The sequence below is a fragment of the Mustelus asterias genome, chromosome 21 (assembly GCF_964213995.1).
Source record: "Mustelus asterias chromosome 21, sMusAst1.hap1.1, whole genome shotgun sequence".
Classification (NCBI taxonomy): Eukaryota; Metazoa; Chordata; class Chondrichthyes; order Carcharhiniformes; family Triakidae; genus Mustelus; species Mustelus asterias.
Window position 1 is genome coordinate 1,428,744 of NC_135821.1, and position 19,849 is coordinate 1,448,592.

General features: G+C 48.2%; 1 protein-coding gene across 1 annotated transcript in view; it reads right to left on the bottom strand.

Moving 5' to 3' along the window:
• Nucleotides 1–19,849, bottom strand: part of LOC144509483 (uncharacterized) — a 27,296-nt gene continuing 7,447 nt past the window's right edge. Inside the window, exons 3-7 of the mRNA XM_078238389.1 lie at nucleotides 15,325–15,498; nucleotides 12,137–12,223; nucleotides 7,190–7,276; nucleotides 3,011–3,203; nucleotides 1–100 (exon numbers count right to left, since the gene is read on the bottom strand). Coding sequence (XP_078094515.1) covers nucleotides 1–100; nucleotides 3,011–3,203; nucleotides 7,190–7,276; nucleotides 12,137–12,223; nucleotides 15,325–15,498 — 641 coding nt within the window. The remainder of the gene's footprint in view (nucleotides 101–3,010; nucleotides 3,204–7,189; nucleotides 7,277–12,136; nucleotides 12,224–15,324; nucleotides 15,499–19,849) is intronic.

Here is a 19,849-nt window from a genome sequence, read left to right on the forward strand (position 1 = left end):
TTACGGACACCCAGGTTCCTCCCACCCATACGACTTCGCACCAAATTTGTACGTCAGTCTGCCATCCACGCGTTCCAGTATCCCGGTTTTGTAATAGTGTCTAAGGCAAAGGGGAGTGAAAAAGCATTACACTTGAACTCAGAATGAATGAGTCAAATTAATTTAGTTAAATCCTAAACACCTCGAACGAAAAACAAAAGATTTGCGTTCAGGCGGCACGGTGGCACAGCGGTTAGCACAGCTGCCTCACAGCGCCAGGGACCTAGGTTCAATTCCAGCCATGGGTCACTGTCCATTTGGAGGTTGCACATTCTCCCCGTGTCTGTGTGGGTTTCCTCTGGGTGCTCCAGTTTCCTCCCACAATCCAAAGATGTGCAGGTTAGGTGGATTGGCCATGCTAAATTGCCCCTTAGTGTCCAAAGATGTGCAGGTTAGGGGGATTGGCCATGCTAAATTGCCCCTTAGTGTCCAAAGATGTGCAGGTTAGGTGGATTGGCCAAGCTAAATTGCCCCTTAGTGTCCAAAGATGTGCAGGTTAGGGGGATTGGCCATGCTAAATTGCCCCTTACTGTCCAAGGATGTGCAGGTTAGGTGGATTGGCCAAGCTAAATTGCCCCTTAGTGTCCAAAGATGTGCAGGTTAGGGGGATTGGCCATGCTAAATTGCCCCTTACTGTCCAAGGATGTGCAGGTTAGGTGGATTGGCCAAGCTAAATTGCCCCTTAGTGTCCAAAGATGTGCAGGTTAGGGGGATTGGCCATGCTAAATTGCCCCTTAGTGTCCAAAGATGTGCAGGTTAGGGGGATTGGCCATGCTAAATTGCCCCTTAGTGTCCAAAGATAAGGACCACGGATTTCCTTCTCTAAAGGGAACCAGATGGGTTTTTCCGACAATCGACAATGGTTTCACGGTCATCAGTAGATTCTTAATTCCAGATATATTTTATTGAATTCAAATTCCCCCATCTGCCGTGGTGGGATTTGAACCCGGGTCCCCAGAACATTAGCTGAGTTTCCAGACTAATAGTCTAGTGATAATACCATTAGGACATCGCCTCCCCAGAGATGTGTAGGTTAGGTGGATTGGCCATGCTAATTGCCCCTTAGTGTCCCAAGATATGTGAGTGAGGGGGATTAGTGGGCTAAATGCGTGTTATAGGGCTGGGTATGGGCCTGGGACTGGTACTCTGTTGGAGAGATGGTAGGAACCCGATGGGCCGAATGGTCTCTTCCTGTACTGTAGGGCTTCTATGAATTTATAATTCTACCCCACAGGTCCCTTTGTTTTTCTACCTGACTTAGAAAGAGAGAAACACAAGCTGGGGTTAAAATATGTCTTTGGTGTTGGTGTAGAAAATCAGTGGGATTGGTATCCCAATCTATTGACTTTTAACTGAATATTAAGCAAGTTATAAAACTGGAAATCTTAAGTCACCAACACATATCCCCCAATTATCACAAACCCACCCCATCCCCCTCACAGCCAGCTCCTCTTAAGATTAGGTGGATTGACCATATTAAATTGCCCCTTCGTGTCCAAAGATGTGCGGGTTAGGTGGATTGGCCGTGCTAAATTGCCCCTTAGTGTCAGGGGGATTAGCTAGGGTAAATGCATGGGGTTATGGGGATAGGGCCTGGGTGGGATTGTGGTCGGTGCAGGCTCAATTTTGAGGCCGCACTTTCTGGATGGAATTTTCCCATTCTGCCCGCCACTGGAATTTTAGTGGGCAGGATGGCTGAGAATGTGAAATGCCATTGGCGTTCGGGCAGGAATTTCCGGCTTTGAGACCAGCGCGGCCGGAGAATTCCGCCCTCCGTCTGAGGGAATGGTGGTGCGCGTTCAAAATCTGGAACGCGCGATACGTGCTGGTCAGTTCCTGAGTTCCGACATTCCAGGTTCCATGGGATTAACCCATTCGGCCCATCGAGCCTGCTTCATCATTCAAAACGACCACAGCTGACTTTAGGCCTCATTTCCACTTTCCCACCCTTTCCCCGTATCCCTGGATTCTCCGAGAGACTAAAAATCCACGGATCCCAGCCTAAAATGTGTTCTGAATTCCAAAGATTCGCAACCCTGAGAGTGAATGAAACTCTCCTCACCTCGGTCCGAAAATTGTCCAGATTTCTGGATTGGAGAAGCTATGGGACAGTAACTTCTCATTCCAAGGTTATCTATTTAACTGAAGTCAAATTCTCTCGTTGTGGTGGGACACAAACTCAAAACTCATCAGTCCCTGCCTTGGATTACTAGTCATGATGTGTGGAGATGCCGGCGTTGGACTCGGGTAAACACAGTAAGAAGTCTCACAACACCAGGTTAAAGTCCAACAGGTTTATTTGGTAGCAAAAGCCACTAGCTTTCGGAGCGCTGCCCCTTTGTCAGGTAAGTGGGAGTTCTGTTCACAAACGGGGCATATAAAGACACAAACTCAATTTACAAAATAATGGTTGGAATGCGAGTCTTTACAGGTAATCAAGTCTTAAAGGTACAGACAATGTGAGTGGAGAGAGGGTTAAGTACAGGTTAAAGAGATGTGTATTGTCTCCAGCCGGGACTTGCACGCACTCACCTGATGAAGGAGCAGCGCTTCGAAAGCTAGTGGCTTTTGCTATCAAATAAACCTGTTGGACTTTAACCTGTTGTGAGACTTCTTACTTGGATTACTAGCCCAGTTGCGTGACCACTACACCATCCTGCCCCAGTGATAATTGAGGGATATGTGTTAGTGATCTAAGATTTCCAGTTTTATAACTTGCTTAATATTCAGTGAAAAGTCAATAGATTTGGATACCAATCCCACTGATTTTCTACACCAACACCAAAGACGTATTTTAACCCCAGCTTGTGTTTCTCTCTTTCTAAGTCAGGTAGAAAAGCAAAGGGACCTGTGGGGTAGAATGGAAGCCTGGTCATATTGGGAGAGGGTAGTGGAGAGGGGAGATAAGGAGTGGTTGGGTGTATCCATTCAATCAGAGAGAGGGGGACACACGATGAATCTGAACTTCTACCTCAATGCTCGACTCAGCTTCTCGTAGTTCATTCCTTTATTATTTTTCTTGTTTCCCCACAGCTGAGCGAAGACGTTACTCTTGACTACGCGAAAGATTCCCGCTCGCCTGTCCTCCCATCGCAAGATGTCCTGGTTCTCCCTGGGACTCAGCAGCAGGTCACGGACGAACTCCCACAGGTGAACGCTTTGCCCTGTTTGATTTTTAGATGCAGAATGATTGAACAGACGGGAAGAAAACAAACTCCATTGTTTTTGTAATGTAATTTCCCTCACATCCTCAGCAATCTTTACGGCCAATGAAACCTTTTAGAATCCGCACAGTGCCGAAGGAGGCTATTCGGCCCATTGAGTCTGCACCTTCTCTGCGAAACAGCATTTTCATGATGTGGAGGTGCCGGCGTTGGACTGGGGTAAACACAGTAAGAAGTCTCACAACACCAGGTTAAAGTCCAACAGGTTTATTTGGTAGCAAATAACAGCATTTTACCCAGGCCCATCCTAGTCCTGTGAATCAATGCATTTGCCCTGCTAATCCCCCTAACCTGCACATCTTTGGACACGAAGGGGCAATTTAGCATGGCCAATCCACCGAGCCTACACATCTTTGGACACTAACAGACAATTTACCACGGCCAATCCCCGTAACCTACACGTCTTTGGAGTGTGGGAGGAAACTGCAGCATCCGGAGGGAACACACGCAGACACGGGGAGACAGACAGTCACCTGAGGCCGGAATCAAAGTAAACTGCCCCTTTAGAAGGGGCAGCGCTCCGAAAGCTGGTGGCTTTTGCTACCAAATAAACCTGTTGGACTTTAACCTGGAGTTGTGAGACTTCTTACTGTGTTTACCCCAGTCCAACGCCGGCATCTCCACATCATGGCCGGAATCAAACCCAGGTCCCTGGCAGTGTGAGGCAGCAATGCTCACCACCATGCTGCCCAATAAGATCAATAAGATAGATCTTCTAAACTCCAACCTGCTCAACTTTTCCTCATTAGACAAACCCCTTCATCCCAGGAGTTAGCCCAGTGAAGCTTCTCTGATAGGTCTCTAATGCAGAAAGGCTGAGTGTTTTAGAGAGGGAGGCCCTCGGCAGCTGCAGACACAGCCGTCAACGATGGCGCGATTGGAGCTTTTGGGCGGGGCTGGAGGGGTGCAAGAGGCTAGTTCTGATGAAGTGTCAACTAATTTCTTATCCAGCTCCCTGACCTGCTGAGTATTTCCAGCATTTTCTGTGCTTGGTTTATATGTGAGGTTGTATTTGCAGGATTAGAAACATAGAAACATAGAAAAACTACAGCACAATACAGGCCCTTCAGCCCACAAAGTTGTGCCGAACATGTCCCTACCTTAGCGATTACTAGGCTTACCTATAACCCTCTATCTTACTAAGTTCCATGTACTTATCTAAAAGTCTCTTAAAAGACCCGATCGAATCCGCCTCCACCACCGTTGCTGGCAGCCCATTCCACTCACCCACCACCCTCTGAGTGAAAAACTTACCCCTGACATCTCCTCTGTACCTACTCCCCAGCACCTTAAACCTGTGTTCTCTTGTGACAACCATTTCAGCCCTGGGAAAAAGCCTCTGACTATCCACTCGATCAATACCTCTCAACATCTTGTACACCTCTATCAGGTCACCCCTCATCCTTTGTCTCTCCAAGGAGAAAAGGCCGAGCTCACTCAACCTATCCTCATAAGGCATGCTCCTCAACCCAGGCAACATCCTTGTAAATCTCCTCTGCACCCTTTCTATGGCTTCCACATCCTTCCTGTAATGAGGCGACCAGAACTGAGCACAGTACTCCAAGTGGGGTCTGACCAGGGTCCTATATAGCTGCAACATTATCTCACGACTCCTAAACTCAATTCCTCGATTGATGAAGGCCAGTGCACCATACGCCTTCTTAACCACAGCCTCAACCTGCACAGCTGCTTTGAGGGTCCTATGAACTCGGACCCCAAGATCCTTCTGATCTTCCACTCTGCCAAGAGTCCTACCATTAATATTTGACTTGCAGATAGTGAGGAACATTGTCAGAGGCTACAGAAGGATATAGATAGGCTGGAAATTTGGGCAAAGAAATGGCAGATGGAGTTCAATCCAGATAAATGCGAAGTGATGCATTTTGGTAGAACTAACGTAGGGGGGAGCTATACGATAAATGGCAGGACCATAAAGGGTGTAGATGCGCAGAGGGACCTGGGTGTGCAAGTCCACAGATCCTTGAAGGTGACGTCTCAGGTGGAGAAGGTAGTGAAGAAGGCATATGGCATGCTTGCCTTTAAAGGACGGGGCATAGAGTATAAAAGTTGGGGTCTGATGTTGCAGTTGTATAGAACGTTGGTTCGGCCGCATTTGGAATACTGCGCTCAGTTCTGGTCGCCACACTACCAGAAGGACGTGGAGGCTTTGGAGAGAGTGCAGAGGAGGTTTACCAGGATGTTGCCTGGTATGGAAGGGCTTAGTTATGAGGAGAGATTGGGTAAACTGGGGTTGTTCTCACTGGAAAGACGGAGGATGAGGGGTGACCTAATAGAGGTGTATAAAATTATGAAAGGCATAGATAGGGTGAACGGTGGGAAGCTTTTTCCCAGGTCAGTGGTGACGTTCACGAGGGGTCATAGGTTCAAGGTGAGGCGGGGGAGGTTTAACACGGATATCAGAAGGACGTATTTTACACAGAGGGTGGTGGGGGCCTGGAATGCGCTGCCGGGCAAGGTGGTGGAGGCGGACACACTGGGAACGTTTAAGACTTATCTAGATAGCCACATGAACGGAGTGGGAATGGAGGGATACAAAAGAATGGTCTAGTTTGGACCAGGGAGCGGCACGGGCTTGGAGGGCCGAAGGGCCTGTTCCTGTGCTGTATTGTTCTTTGTTCTTTATTATATTCTGCCATCCTATTTGACCTGCCAAAATGAACCACCTCACACTTATCTGGGTTGAACTCCATCTGCCACTTCTCCGCCCAGTCTTGCATCCTATCAATGTCTCGTTGCAACTTCTAACATCCCTCCACACTATCCACAACACGTGGAAGGAGTGGGGGAGATAGGATGCGATGAGGCCGTGGGGGTGTTTTGAGAACAGAGGTCAGAGATTGAGGCGTTAAAGTTCTCCTGAGACAGCACAGATCAGGAATGATTGGAGCATTCGCACTGGGGGCTGTTGTGTTTCTCTGTGTTCGAAGAAATCTGGATAATCACCATGAACTCACTCCAACCTGAATTTTTAAAAAATTCATTCATGCATCATGGGCGTCGCTGGCTGGGCCAGCATTTATTGCACATCCCCAGTTACCCGAGGGCAGTTGAGAGTCAACCACATTGCTGTGGCTCTGGAGTCACATGTAGGCCAGACCCCATTTGGAGTATTATGAGCAGTTATGGGCCCCATATCTAAGGAAGGATGTGCTGGCCTTGGAAAGGGTCCAGAGGAAATTCACAAGAATGATCCCTGGAACAAAGAGCTTGTCGTATGAGGAACGGTTGAGGACTCTGGGTCTGTACTCGTTGGAGTTTCGAAGGATGAGGGGGGATCTTGTTGAAACATACAGGATATTGCGAGGCCTGGATAGAGTGGACATGGAGAGGATGTTTCCACGAGTAGGAAAAACTAGAACCAGAGGGCACGACCTCAGACTAAAAGGACGATCCTTTAAAACAGAGATGAGGAGGAATTTCTTCAGCCAGAGAGTGGTGAATCTGTGGAACTCTTTGCCACAGAAGGCTGTGGAGGCCGGGTCATTGAGTGTCTTTAAGACAGAGATAGATAGGTTCTTGATTGATAAGGAGATCAGGGTTTATGGGGAAAAGGCAGGAGAATGGGGATGAGAAAAATATCAGCCATGATTGAATGGCAGAGCAGACTCGATGGGCCGAGTGGCCTAATTCTGTTTCTATGTCTTATGGGTAAGGATGGCAAATTTCCTTCCCTAAACAACGTCAGTGAACCAGATGGGTTTTTCCAACAATCGACAATAGTTTCATGGTCATCAGTAGATTCTTAATTCCAGATATTTTTTATTGAATTCAAATTCCACCATCTGCCGTGGCGGGATTCGAACCTGGGTCCCCGGAACATTAGTTGAGTTCCTGGATTAATAGTCTGGCGATAATACCACTAGGCCATCGCCTCCCCTGAACGGATCATTATTAAATCCGCTTACCTTGCTTGTTCCATCTCATCCTCTGGTTTGAAGGTTTCTCTTGCAGTTTCAAATCTGTGTTGTATTTGATTTTATTGGGAGACATCACTGTCACATGGATTAAAAAAATAAATATAGAGGCATCAATTAGTGATGAGTAAGGGTCTGATTTATTCTGTGTGCCAGTGATGGGCAACCTCGGCTAGTGAGAGCGCTGCGTGAGTGGCCCTCCTCCATCTCAGTGGGCCATTAGTGGGCTAACCGTGACCCCAGGAGTAAGATTAAATACATTTAATACAGGCCGAATATTTCATATCGAGTTATAGAAAGTGCTTTATTGTTTATATATTAATGAAACTCTCATCAACTTCAAGTGATAAAAACAAAAGAAATATTGACGCTTTGGACACAGAGGGAGCGCACGGCTCTCACAGTCAATGTTGTGAGCGATCAGCACCCACCTCACTTCACTCGCCCTCGCTTTATGTGCGAATCACTTCATTTGATTTATTATTGTCACATGTATTAGTATACAGTGAAAAGTATTGTTTCTTGCGCGCTATACAGACAAAGCATACCGTTCATGGAGAAGGAAATGAGAGGGTGCAGAATGTAGTGTTACAGTCATAGCTAGGGTGTAGAGAAAGATCAACTTAATGCGAGGTAGGTCCATTCAAGAGTCTGACGGCAGCAGGGAAGAAGCTGTTCTTGAGTTGGTTAGTACGTGACCTCAGACTTTTGTGTCTTTTTCCCACCGGAAGAAGTTGGAAGAGAGTCGACAGAACTCTACCGCCCTGCCTGCCATTGAATCGGAGCGGGCGAGGGGCCAATGACGGAAATGTCCGTTGACCTCAGGCGGGAATTTCTGGTCTCGCTCGAGCGAGGTCGTAAAATCCCACCCATAATGTCCGGGGTGCGTGGAGTCCTTGATTACTCTGGCTGCTTTTCCGAGGCAGCGGGAAGTGTGGACGGAGTCGATGGATGGGAGGCTGGTTTGCGAGATGGATTGAGCTTCATTCATGACCCTTCAGTCACACCGGTAGGAAAAGAACTACACGGACGGGAATCAGCGGAATGTGGCAACTCTGCGCACGGGTCAACGGTCAGCAAAGTGTCTCATGGGGGCCACACTCAGAACCCAGATGGGCCGCATGTGGCCCCCTGGCCGCAGGTTACCCACCGCTGTTGTAGGCCGGTGCCCATTAGGAGGAACTGGGTTGGGGTCTGCCTGGATTGATTCCCAGGTCTGGGCGATGCAGGGGAGGAGGTGAAGTGGACGAGGTGGTGTGAGAAACACTGGGTGATGTATGGAAAAAGCACAGTGCGGGCGCTGTTACGTTGTCCCTCATTGGACTGAACTAACATTCCTTGTGCTAGATTTTGTGGATAAAGTTACAAGTTAAAATTTATTTATTAGTCACAAGTAGGCTTACACTAACACTGCAATGAAGTTACTGTGAAAATCCCCTTTAGGACAATTATCTGAGGAAAAAAAATATTTCAAGGCTCCGGGGAAAAGACAGAGGAGCGGGGAACATGAAAATTGAAAAGAGATGGCTGTTTAGGGGTAATGTGACAGAATTAGTGGAATAACTCCTCAGAGGCCAGTGTCCTTTCACCAGATTCGCTTCATTTAAAAACTCTATTCCACTCTTAAGAGCGCTTCAGATACAATGTCAGAATTTGGAGGGTCAATGTGGCCCTGACACCCCTCCATATGTACACTGGTGAAACACCCTGATTGGGAAGAATCAGACCTCAGTCAGGGAGCTCATACTCCAATCATTACCTCAATCAAGGAGCTCATACTCCAATCATTTCCTCAATCAGGGAGCTCATACTCCAATCATTACCTCAATCAGGGAGCTCATAGTCCAATCATTACCTCAGTCAGGGAGCTCATACTCCAATCATTACCTCAATCAGGGAGCTCATACTCCAATCATTGCCTCAATCAGGGAGCTCATACTCCAATCAATACCTCAATCAGGGAGCTCATACTCCAATCATTACCTCAATCGGGGAGCTCATACTCCAATCATTGCCTCAATCAGGGAGCTCATACTCCAATCAATACCTCAATCAGGGAGCTCATACTCCAATCATTACCTCAATTGGGGAGCTCATACTCAAAGAGGCCAATCTCATGGGCCTGGCTGAGGTCATTACAACTAGTAATCCAGAGGCTAATGGTCCAGTGACACGGGTTCAAATTCTACCACAGCAGCTGGTAGACGTTAAATTCAATTAATAGATCTGGAAATGAAAGTTAGTCTCGGTTATGGCAGCTATGACAACAACTGTTGGTTCATTAATAGGAAAGGAAATCTGTTATCCTTATCTGGCCTGGATTACATGTGACTCCAGACTCACAACAATGTGATTGACACAAGCCCAAACCTCCCCCACGTGACCACTGTCCTTTGTTGGTCAGTTTTTCCCCACTGACCTCCTGTTCACACATTCTGCTATCCTCCTGTTGCCGCTATTAACACTCTTCAGTTCCTAATGGAACCATTAACACCTCCTTTGTCTCATGTCCATGACATCTTTAGTGAATCTCTGCTTAGTACTCACCTATTGTTGACTTTCCACTCAGTCCCCCCATCCCCCTCCTAGTATACAACTCATCACATTTCTATCCCTCTTCAGTTCTGTCGTATTGGATTCACACCTGGAGTATTATGTGCAGTTTTGGTGTCCTTATCTGAGGAAGGATGTCCTTGCTATAGAGGGAGCGCAGCGAAGGTTTACCAGGCTGACTCCTGAGATGGCAGGTCTGTCATATAAGGAGAGACTAAGTCGGTTAGGATTATATTCACTGGAGTTTAGAAGAGAGAGGATCTCATAGAAACTTATAAAATTCTAACAGGATTAGACAGGGTAGATTCAGAAAGAATGTTCCCGATGGTGGGGGGAGTCCAGAACTAGGGGTCAGAGTTTGAGGATAAAGGGGTAAACCTTTTGGGACTGAGGTGAGGAGAAATTTCTTCACCCAGAGAGTGGTGAATGTGTGGAATTCACTACCACAGAAAGTAGTTGAGGCCAAAACATTGTGTGATTTCAAGAAGAAATTAGATATCGCTCTTGGGGCTAAAGGGATCGAAGGATATGGGGGGAAGGGGGGGGATCAGGATATGGAATTTGATGATCAGCCATGATCAGAATGAATGGTGGAGCAGGCTCGAAGGGCCGAATGGCCTCCTCCTGCCTCTAGTTTCTATCTTTCTATGACATGTTAACTCTGTTTCCCTCTCCACAGGTGCTCCCAGACTTGCTGAGTTAACCCAGCATTATCTGTGTTTAGTTCAGATTTCCAGCGTCTGCAGTACTTTGCTGTCATTTACATCGTAACCTAGAAAATAGGAGCAGGGGGAGGCCATTCGGCCCTTCGAGCCTGCTCTGCCCATTCATTATAATCAAGGCAGATCATCCAACTCAATAGCCTGATCCCACCCTGACCCCCATATCCTTTGATCCCCTTTGTCTCAAGTGCCATATCTAACTGCTTCTTGAGAACATTCAATATTTTGGCCTAACTACTTTCTGTGGGAGTGAATTCCACAGGCTCACCACTCTCTGGGTGAAGAAACTTCTCCTGATCTCTGTCCTAAACGTTCTGCCCTGTATCCTTAGACTGTGACCCCTGGTTCTGGACACCCCACCATCGGGAACATCCTCCCTGCATCTACCCTGTCTAGTCCTGTTAGAATTTTATAAGTCTCTATGAGATCTCCCACCATTCTTCTGAACTCCATGAAAACAATCCTAACCGACTCAATTCCTCCTCGTATGTCAGTCCCCGCCATCCCAGGAATCAGTCTGGTAAACCTTTGCCGCACTCCATCTAGACCAAGAACATCCTTCCTCAGGTAAGGAGACCCCAAAGCTGCAGACTGTTGACTCTTGGCACGGTGGTTAGCACTGCTGTCTCACAGCGCCAGGGACCCGGGTTCGATTCCCGGCTTGGGCCACTGTCTGTGCGGAGTCTGCATGTTCTCCCCGTGTCTGCATGGGTTTCCTCCGGGTGCTCCGATTTCCTCCCACAGTCCGAAAGACGTGCTGGTTCGGGTGCGTTGGCCGTGCTAAATTCTCCCTCAGTGTACCCGAACAGGCGCTAGAGTGTGGCGACTAGTGGATTTTCACAGTAACTTCATTGCAGTGTTAATGTAAACCTACTTGTGACACTAAGAAATAAACATAAAACTTAAACATAATTTCTTCTTGAAATCACGCAACGTTTTGGCCTCATCTATTTTCTGTGGTAGTGAATTCCACACATTCACCTCTCCTCACCTTGTCAGAGTGTGGCAATTAGGGGATTTTCACAGTAACATCATTGCAGTGATCATAGAATCCCTACAGTGCAGAAGGAGGCCATTCAGCCCATCGAGTCTGCACCGACAACAATTTTACCCAGGCCCTATCCCCGTAACCCCACATATAAAGTTTTAAAGTTTATTTATTAGTCACAAGAAAGGCTTACATTAACACTGCGATGAAGTTACTGCAAAATTCCCCTAGTCGCCACACTTTGGCACTTATTCGGGTCAATGCACCCTAACCAGCACGCCTTTCGGACTGTGGGAGGAAACCGGAGCACCCGGAGGAAACCCACGCAGACACGGGGAGAACGTGCAGACTCCGCACAGACAGTGACCCAAGCCGGGAATCGAACCCGGGTCTCTAGGGTAGCAGTGCTAACCACTGTGCCGTCACTGCCACCGTGTCAATGTAAGCCTACTTGTGACAGGAATAAATAAACTCGTAACTGCCCTCCGAAATGGCTGAGCAAGCCACCCAGTTCAGGGGGCAGTTAGAGATGGGCAACAAGTGCTGGTCTTTCCCACATCCCATGAAAGCATAGGGAAAAGGAACCGTAAGGAGCTGAACTCTGCGCTGGAGGTAACCACGCTTTGATTCTGGGTCGAAGCTCTTTTTAAAGCGGTGTAAATCCCGTATACTTACGAAAATCAATGCTGGGCAGAACTGGTTTAACAGGGAGGCCCGGTTGCTCGGTATTGCTGTGAGATGTTGTCACGGTTGCCAGCAAGTCTGAAAATGAAGCAGGAAACAATGCAGGCGTCAAGTTACACTGCCAGCACCTTAACACTGAGAGCCCAATCCGGTGCACACAGCACAATGCTGCAGGTCCTGGAACTCCGAAATAATAAACAAGGACAACCCAGCAGGTGAGGCAGCCTCTGTGGTGAGAGAAACAGAGTTAACGTCTCGGGTCCGTGTGACTTCTTCAGCAGAAGAGTTTCCGAAAAAGAGTCATACGCACTCGAAATGTTAACTCTGTTTCTCTCGCTGTTGACGCTGCCAGACCTGCTGAGGATTTCCCCCCTGCTTTCTGTTTTAGTTTTGGTACACATGTTCTCAGAGACACTGCAACAGTGCGGCACTGCATTGAGAATCATAGGATCCCTACAGTGCAGAAGGAGGCCATTCGGCCCCTCGAATCTGCACTGACTCTCCAACAGAGCATCTTATCCAAGCTCTATCCCCATAATCCCATGTATTTACCCCGCTAATCACCCTAGCCTATACATCTTGGACACTAAGGGGCAATTTAGCATGGCCACTCCACCTAACTGCACATCTTTGGACACTAAGGGACAATTTAGCATGGCCAATCCACCCAACCTACGCATCTTTGGACACTAAGGGGCAATTTAGCATGGCCAATCAACCTAACCTGCACATCTTTGGACACAAAGGGGCAATTTAGCATGGCCAATCCATCTAACCTGCACCTCTTTGGACACTAAGGGGCAATTTAGCATGGCCACTCCACCTAACTGCACATCTTTGGACACTAAGGGGCAATTTAGCATGGCCAATCCACCTAACTGACACCTCTTGGGACACTAAGGGGCAATTTTGCATGGTCAATCCACCCAACCTACGCATCTTTGGACACTAAGGGGCAATTTAGCATGGCCAATCAACCTAAGCTGCATATCTTTGGATTGTGGGAGGAAACCGGAGCACCTGGAGGAAACCCATGCAGACACGGGGAGAATGTGCAGACTCCACACAGACAGTCACCAAACTCCGGACTCAAAGCCAGGTAACTGTCTGTGCGGAATCTGCACGTTCTCCCGTGTCGGCATGGGTTTCCTCTGGTTTCCTCCCACAGTCCAAAAGACGTGCTGGTTAGGGTGCATTGGCCATGCTAAATTCTCCCTCAGTGTACCCAAACAGGTGCCGGAGTTTGGCGACTGGGGGATTTTCACACGAACTTCATTGCAGTGTTAAGGTAAGCCTGCTTGTGTCAATAGTAAATAAACTGTCTCCCCACTAATAGGATTAAATACCTTTAATGCAGATTGAATATTTCACAGTGAGTTTTGGAAAATGCTTAATCACTCATACATTCATAGAAATGTTATTAAAGTCAAATGGCTGAAAACAAGGTAAATATTTACCCTTACCTTACTCCCCGCAGAGGGAGTGCGTGGAGCACACAGTTAGTACTGTGTGTAATTAGCACACATCACACATCTCAATTCACACGCCCTTGCTTCATGTGCACATTGCCTGAGTAACACTGGTGGGAAATAAACCACGCGGATGGAAACCAGTGGAATCCGGCAACACTGGGCTTGGGCAGCAGGCAACGAACTGTCTCATAGGCCTGACTCAGAACCCGGATGGGCCACATGTGGTCTCCCCCTCCCCCCTCCACTCCCGGGGCCGCGGGTCACCCCACCACTCCCCTGGCTCTTCAACGCGAGGGGTTTCCTCACCTCATGTTTGGGTCTGTTGTAGACTCTTCAATAAGGAACTGTACTGACTTTTCATTATCAAAATCCTATAAAAGGAGGCTGTTCACCCCTTCGAGTCTGCACCAACTCTCTGACAGAGCACATTACCCAGGTTCTAACCCCGTAACCCCACATATTTATCCCTTTAATCCACCTAACGTGCACATCTTTGGACACCAAGGGGCAATTTAGCATGGCCAATCCACCTAACCTGCACATCTTTGGACACCAAGGGGAAATTTAGCATGGCCAATCCACCTAACCCGCACACCTTTGGACATTAAGGGCCAATTTAGCATTATCAATCCACCTAACCTGCATGTCTTTCGGACTGTGGGAGGAAACCGGAGCACCCGGAGGAAACCCACGCAGACACTGGGAGAATGTGCAAACTCCACACAGACCGTCACCCAAGGCCGGAATTGAACCCGGGTCCTCGGAACTGTGAGGCAGCAGTGCTAACCACTGTGCTGTCTACAAAGTGTCACTGTGCCTCCCTCCAATGTAAGGTGGCTGTGCAAATGGCCGCTAATTTCTGGTCTGCGCAGGCGCATTGAAGTCCGTGCATCCACAGTAAACCAATGACATTGCTCTGCTGCATGTGGAACCAGCCTATCAGTGTCCCTGTGTGTATGTACCACTTGTATCACCGCGAACACACACAATGATGCCAGTATGCCCACGCGTAACCGTGCGCCATTAATGGCGCCATCCAGGAGCTGGTACTTGTGAGATCTCCATTTATCTTTTCACTGGTTGCTGGGGTTGATTGAAAACCTGCCACAATGCATCCACTTATTCCACGTGGACTAATGACACATTTTGTGCAGAGGACCCCTTGCGCTGCAAGACAATCACGGTGGCACAGTGGTTAGCACTGCTGCCTCACAGCGCCAGGGACCCGGGTTCGATTCCGGCCTCGGGTCACTGCCTGTGCCAAGTCTGCACGTTCCCCCCGTGTCTGCCTGGGTTTCCTCCGGGTGCTCCGGTTTCCTCTCACAGTCTGAAAGACGTGCTGGTTAGAGCACATTGGCCGTGCTAAATTCTCCCTCAGTGTATCCGAACAGGCACCGGGGTGTGGCGACTAGGGGACTTTCACAGTAACTTCAGGGCAGCACAGTGGTTAGCGCTGCTGCCTCACAGCACCAAGGACCCGGGTTCGATTCCCGGCCTCGGGTCACCATCTGTGCAGAGTCTGCATGTTCTCCCCATGTCTGCGTGGGTTTCCTCCGGGTGCTCCGGTTTCCTCCCACAGCCTGAAAGGCGTGCTGGTTAGGTGCATTGAACCGAACAGGCGCCGTGGTGTGGCAACTAGGGGATTTTCACAGTAACTTCATTGCAGTGTTAATGTGAACCTATTTGTGACTAATAAATAAACTTTACCTTTGAAGGTGTTGTGTTCTGCGGAAAGGTGACAATCCCTCATTTCCAGTGAATCTCGTTCCATAGCAGGATGAAAGGGAGTGGGGATGAATGGGAAGAAGAATTCTGTGTCGCCAACTCCATGGAAAATATCGGGCCGATCGTACACCATAGGTTTGGACAGGACAGTGAACACTGTGGAGAACACATAGCAGGAGGAATCAGGTGGGATATCATTGTCTTTGCCCTCTGGATCTTCTCTCTTCCTCAAGACGCTGGCTTGTGCTGGAGGGCTGTGTACAGTTTTGGTCTCCTTACTTGATTTGATTTGATTTGATTTATTATTGTCACGTGTATTAACATACAGTGAAAAGTATTGTTTCTTGCGCGCTATACAGACAAAGCATACCGTTCATAGAGAAGGAAAGGAGAGGGTGCAGAATGTAGTGTTACAGACATAGCTAGGGTGTAGAGAAAGATCAACTTAATGCAAGGTAGGTCCATTCAAAAGTCTGATAGCAGCAGGGAAGAAGCTGTTCTTGAGTCGGTTGGTACTTGATCTCAGATTTTTGTATCCTTTTCCCGACGGAAGAAGGTGGAAGAGAGAATGTCCGGGGTGGTTGGGTCCTTAATTATGCTGGCTGCTTTGCCGAGGCAGCAGGAAGTGTAGACGGAGTCAATGGATGGGAGGCTGGTATGCATGGTGGATTGGGCTATGTTCACAACTCTTTGTAGTTTCTTGTGGTCTTGGGCCTCTAAATAAGGGGGGGCAGATTTAGGACTGAGTTGAGGAGGAACTTCTTCACCCAAAGGGTTGTGAATCTGTGGAATTCCCTGCCCAGTGAAGCAGTTGAGGCTACCTCATTGAATGTTTTTCAGGCAAGGATAGATAAATTTTTGAACAGTAAAGGAATTAAGGGTTATGGTGAGCGGGCGGGTTAGTGGAGCTGAGTCCACGGAAAGATCAGCCATGATCTTATTGAATGGCGGAGCAGGCTCGAGGGGCCAGATGGCCTACTCCTGCTCCGAGTTTTTATGTTCTTATATGATCCCAAGATTCTCCCAAGTGGCCACCCTTCATGCTTTGGGAAACATTGTTGGGCCAATTCTGGTGCCTAACTCTCTCCTAGGCTAACAGACCAGCAATCTAACATGGGATCTTTCAGTCTGTATGGTGCCTTATCCACTAACCCATCTGGGTGCCATAATACATTACATTACATTACAGAAAGGGGCCATTTGGCCCATCTGGTCTATCCTGGTCTATCTTTATGCTCCACACAAGCTTCCTCCTAACTCTCTGCAGTTAGCCCAGGTTAGGTGCTGGTTAGGTGCATTGACCCGAACAGGGGCCAGAGTGTGGCGACTCGGGGAACTTCACAGTAACTTCATTGCAGTGTTAATGTAAACCTTACTTGTGACAATAATACACACACTTTGAACATTTAAAAGACATTTGGACAGGTACATGGGTGGGAAAGGTTGAGAGGGATATGGGCCAAACGCAGGCAAATGGGACTAGCTCAGTTTCGGAAACTGGTCCTATCTACATGGGTAAGATGGGTATAGAGGGGTATGGGCCAAACATGGGCAATTGGGACTAGCTCAGTGGTTAGAATAAATGGGCAGAATGGACAAATTGGGCCGATGCTGTAAACCTCTATGACTCTATGGTCGGCATGGACGAGTTGGGCCGAAGGGCCTGTTTCTGTGCTCTGTGACTCTGCGAAACTGTTCAAAGAAATACCAATTGGTTTACCTGTTCCGTTGGCAGTGGTGGTGATGTTGCTATGATCACCCAGTGCGCAGTGACTGGAGAACGCTGGCTGCTGGCAATACATTTCACCTCCTCATGTGTCCCAGTCGGTGGATCCGTAAGGTCCAGCAACGCAACCGACAGAATTACAAATCTCACCTCCAGATGCCAGAGAATTGAGCCGCTGGGAGACAATAGCTGACCCCTGGGCGGCAGCCTTTGGGAATATCCCTACCGTACGGGCACTTGCGATTGCTTGTGGGTGTGAGGATGAGAGAGAGAGAAAAAAAGAATGCGTACGCTTCTGGCTTTCGCACATTCTTTCCCTGCGAGGCTGAGGTTTTCTCTGGACTGAAGCCAACTCACCTGTACGGAGAACGGGTTTAACATCTCACTCATTCTTGTGGTGGCAACATGATGCCAACAATGGGCGTTCTAATCTCACGCTGGGGAAGGGGGGGCTCGCAACGAACGCCCACCATCAGGGGAAGAAACTGGGAGGGAACGTTGGAAAGGGAAACTATATATTCAATTATTCTGACCGTCTTCTTGGGCTTTGAGTGATGGTGACAATGCTTCCTGAGGGTGGGGCTGGCTGCACCTTCCAACAGAAAGACATCTTGACTGGGTTGCCAAAATAAACACTGCTCTATTCAGTCCATCACTCTGGCTCCTTCCTCATACCATATATAATGGACTCTATAATTGGCTCTACCCACTCAATTCTCTCCCAGAATGGAAACCTGTACAAAAATAGACGACAAACAAATTCATTAAGTGAAGCTCCTGGTTATTCCCTCTCCCCTAGCCCTTCGTGAAAGTGGGACTGAGGGTTACAGAGATCTTTAACCACACTGATTTTGAGGCGAGGTTATTTATTTATTAGTGTCACAAGTAAGGCTTACATTAACACCACAATGAAGTTACTGTGAAAATCTCCCAGTCGCCACATTCCGGCGCCTGTTCGGGTACACAGAGAGAATTTAGCACAGCCAATGCACCCTAACCAGCACGTCTTTCAGACTGTGGGAGGAAACCGGAGCACCCGGAGGAAACCCACGCAAACCCACAGGGGAGAACGTGCAGACTCCGCACAGACAGTGACCCAAGATGGGAATCAAACCCGGGTCCCTGGCGCTGTGAGGCAGCAGTGCTAACCACCGTGCCGCCCCGGTTTGAGGAGAAGCTCAACTGCATTCCTGCAATTCATAGAATCCCTACAGCGCAGAAGGAGGCCATTTGGTCCATCGAGCCTGCACCGTCAACAATCCCACATAGGCCCTACTCCCGTAACCCCATGCATTTACCCAGCTTGTCCCCCTGACACTAACGGGCGATTTAGCACGGCCAATCCACCTAACCCGCATGTCTGTGGACTGTGGGAATGAACCGGAGCACCCGGAGGAAACCCACACAGACATGGGGGGGGAACGTGCAGACTCCATACAGACGGTGACCCAAGGCTGGAATTGAACCGGGTCCCTGGCGCTGTGAGGAAGCAGTGTTAACCACTGTGTCACCGTGCCATCGGGGAGGACTGTCCGCCACTGGAATCATAGCGGGGCGGACCATGCAATGGTCCGTTGACCTCGGACACGATTTTTTGGTTTTGGGGTGAGCGCGGCTGGAAAACCCCACCCCCAGGGTCAACAAACAGCACGGAGGGAAATTCCACATGGACACTATGTAGGTGCATAGCTGACGGGCTGAATGGACGTTGTTTGCTTCACATTTTCTTACCTTCTTAACTTCACTGTGTTTCCCCCCCAGTCTCTCCTTCAATACGGCAAATATTTTTCCCACCAGAAAAGGGGTGGCACGGTGGCACAGTGGTTTAGCACTGGTGCCTCACAGCGCCAGGGACCCGGGTTCAATACCCGGCTTGGGTCACTGTCTGTGTGGAGTCTGCACATTCTCCCTGTGTCTCCGTGGGTTTCCTCCGGGGCTCCGGTTTCTTTCCACTGTCTGAAAGACGTACTGGTTAGGTGTATTGGCCATGCTAAATTCTCCCTCGGTGTACCCGAACAGGCGCTGGCGTGTGGCATCCAGAGGATTTTCAGAGTAACTTCATTGCAGTGTTGATGTAAGCCTACTTGTGACAATAGTAAATAAACTTTTAAACTTAATTGTTGGAAAAACCCATCTGGTTCACTAGTGTCCTTTCGGGAAGGAAATCTGCCGTCCTTACCTGGTCTGGCCTGCATGTGACTCCAGAGCCACAGCAATGTGGTTGACTCTCAACTGCCCTCCAAGGGCAACTAGGGATGGGCAATAAATGCTGGCCAGCCAGTGACGTCCATGTCCCACTAATGAATAAAAAACTGTTTTGATCTCCATATATACTTACATTGGAGGTGTTGTAGTGAATGTTAACTACATTGGTCCCTGGGCTCACCTATGATGAAATGCTAATGTGAAGGAAAATGTTATTTTAAAAATATTTTTGGTGTTCATTGTGTTATTTTTGTGAAGCAGGCTTGTGGCTGTGTGTTTACGTGTGTGTGTGTGTGTGTGTGTGTGAGTAATTTAATTAGCTGAGAACAATTGGGCTGCAAGATTTAGAACATCAAAGAGGTATAGGTGTGAAACACATGCACCATAAGTAAATGTGGCCAAATTGAATTTTCTGCAAGTAAGTAAGCCAAGGACAGAAATTTGCATGAGGAGATAAAGAAGGTTTTTGGTGTTCAGATGTTAAATTTTTATAGGGAAATGAAAAGGAGTTTACAACTTGGAAAAGGTCGAAATAAATAAAGCAAGGTTATAAAAATTATTTTACCCAAAGGTGTA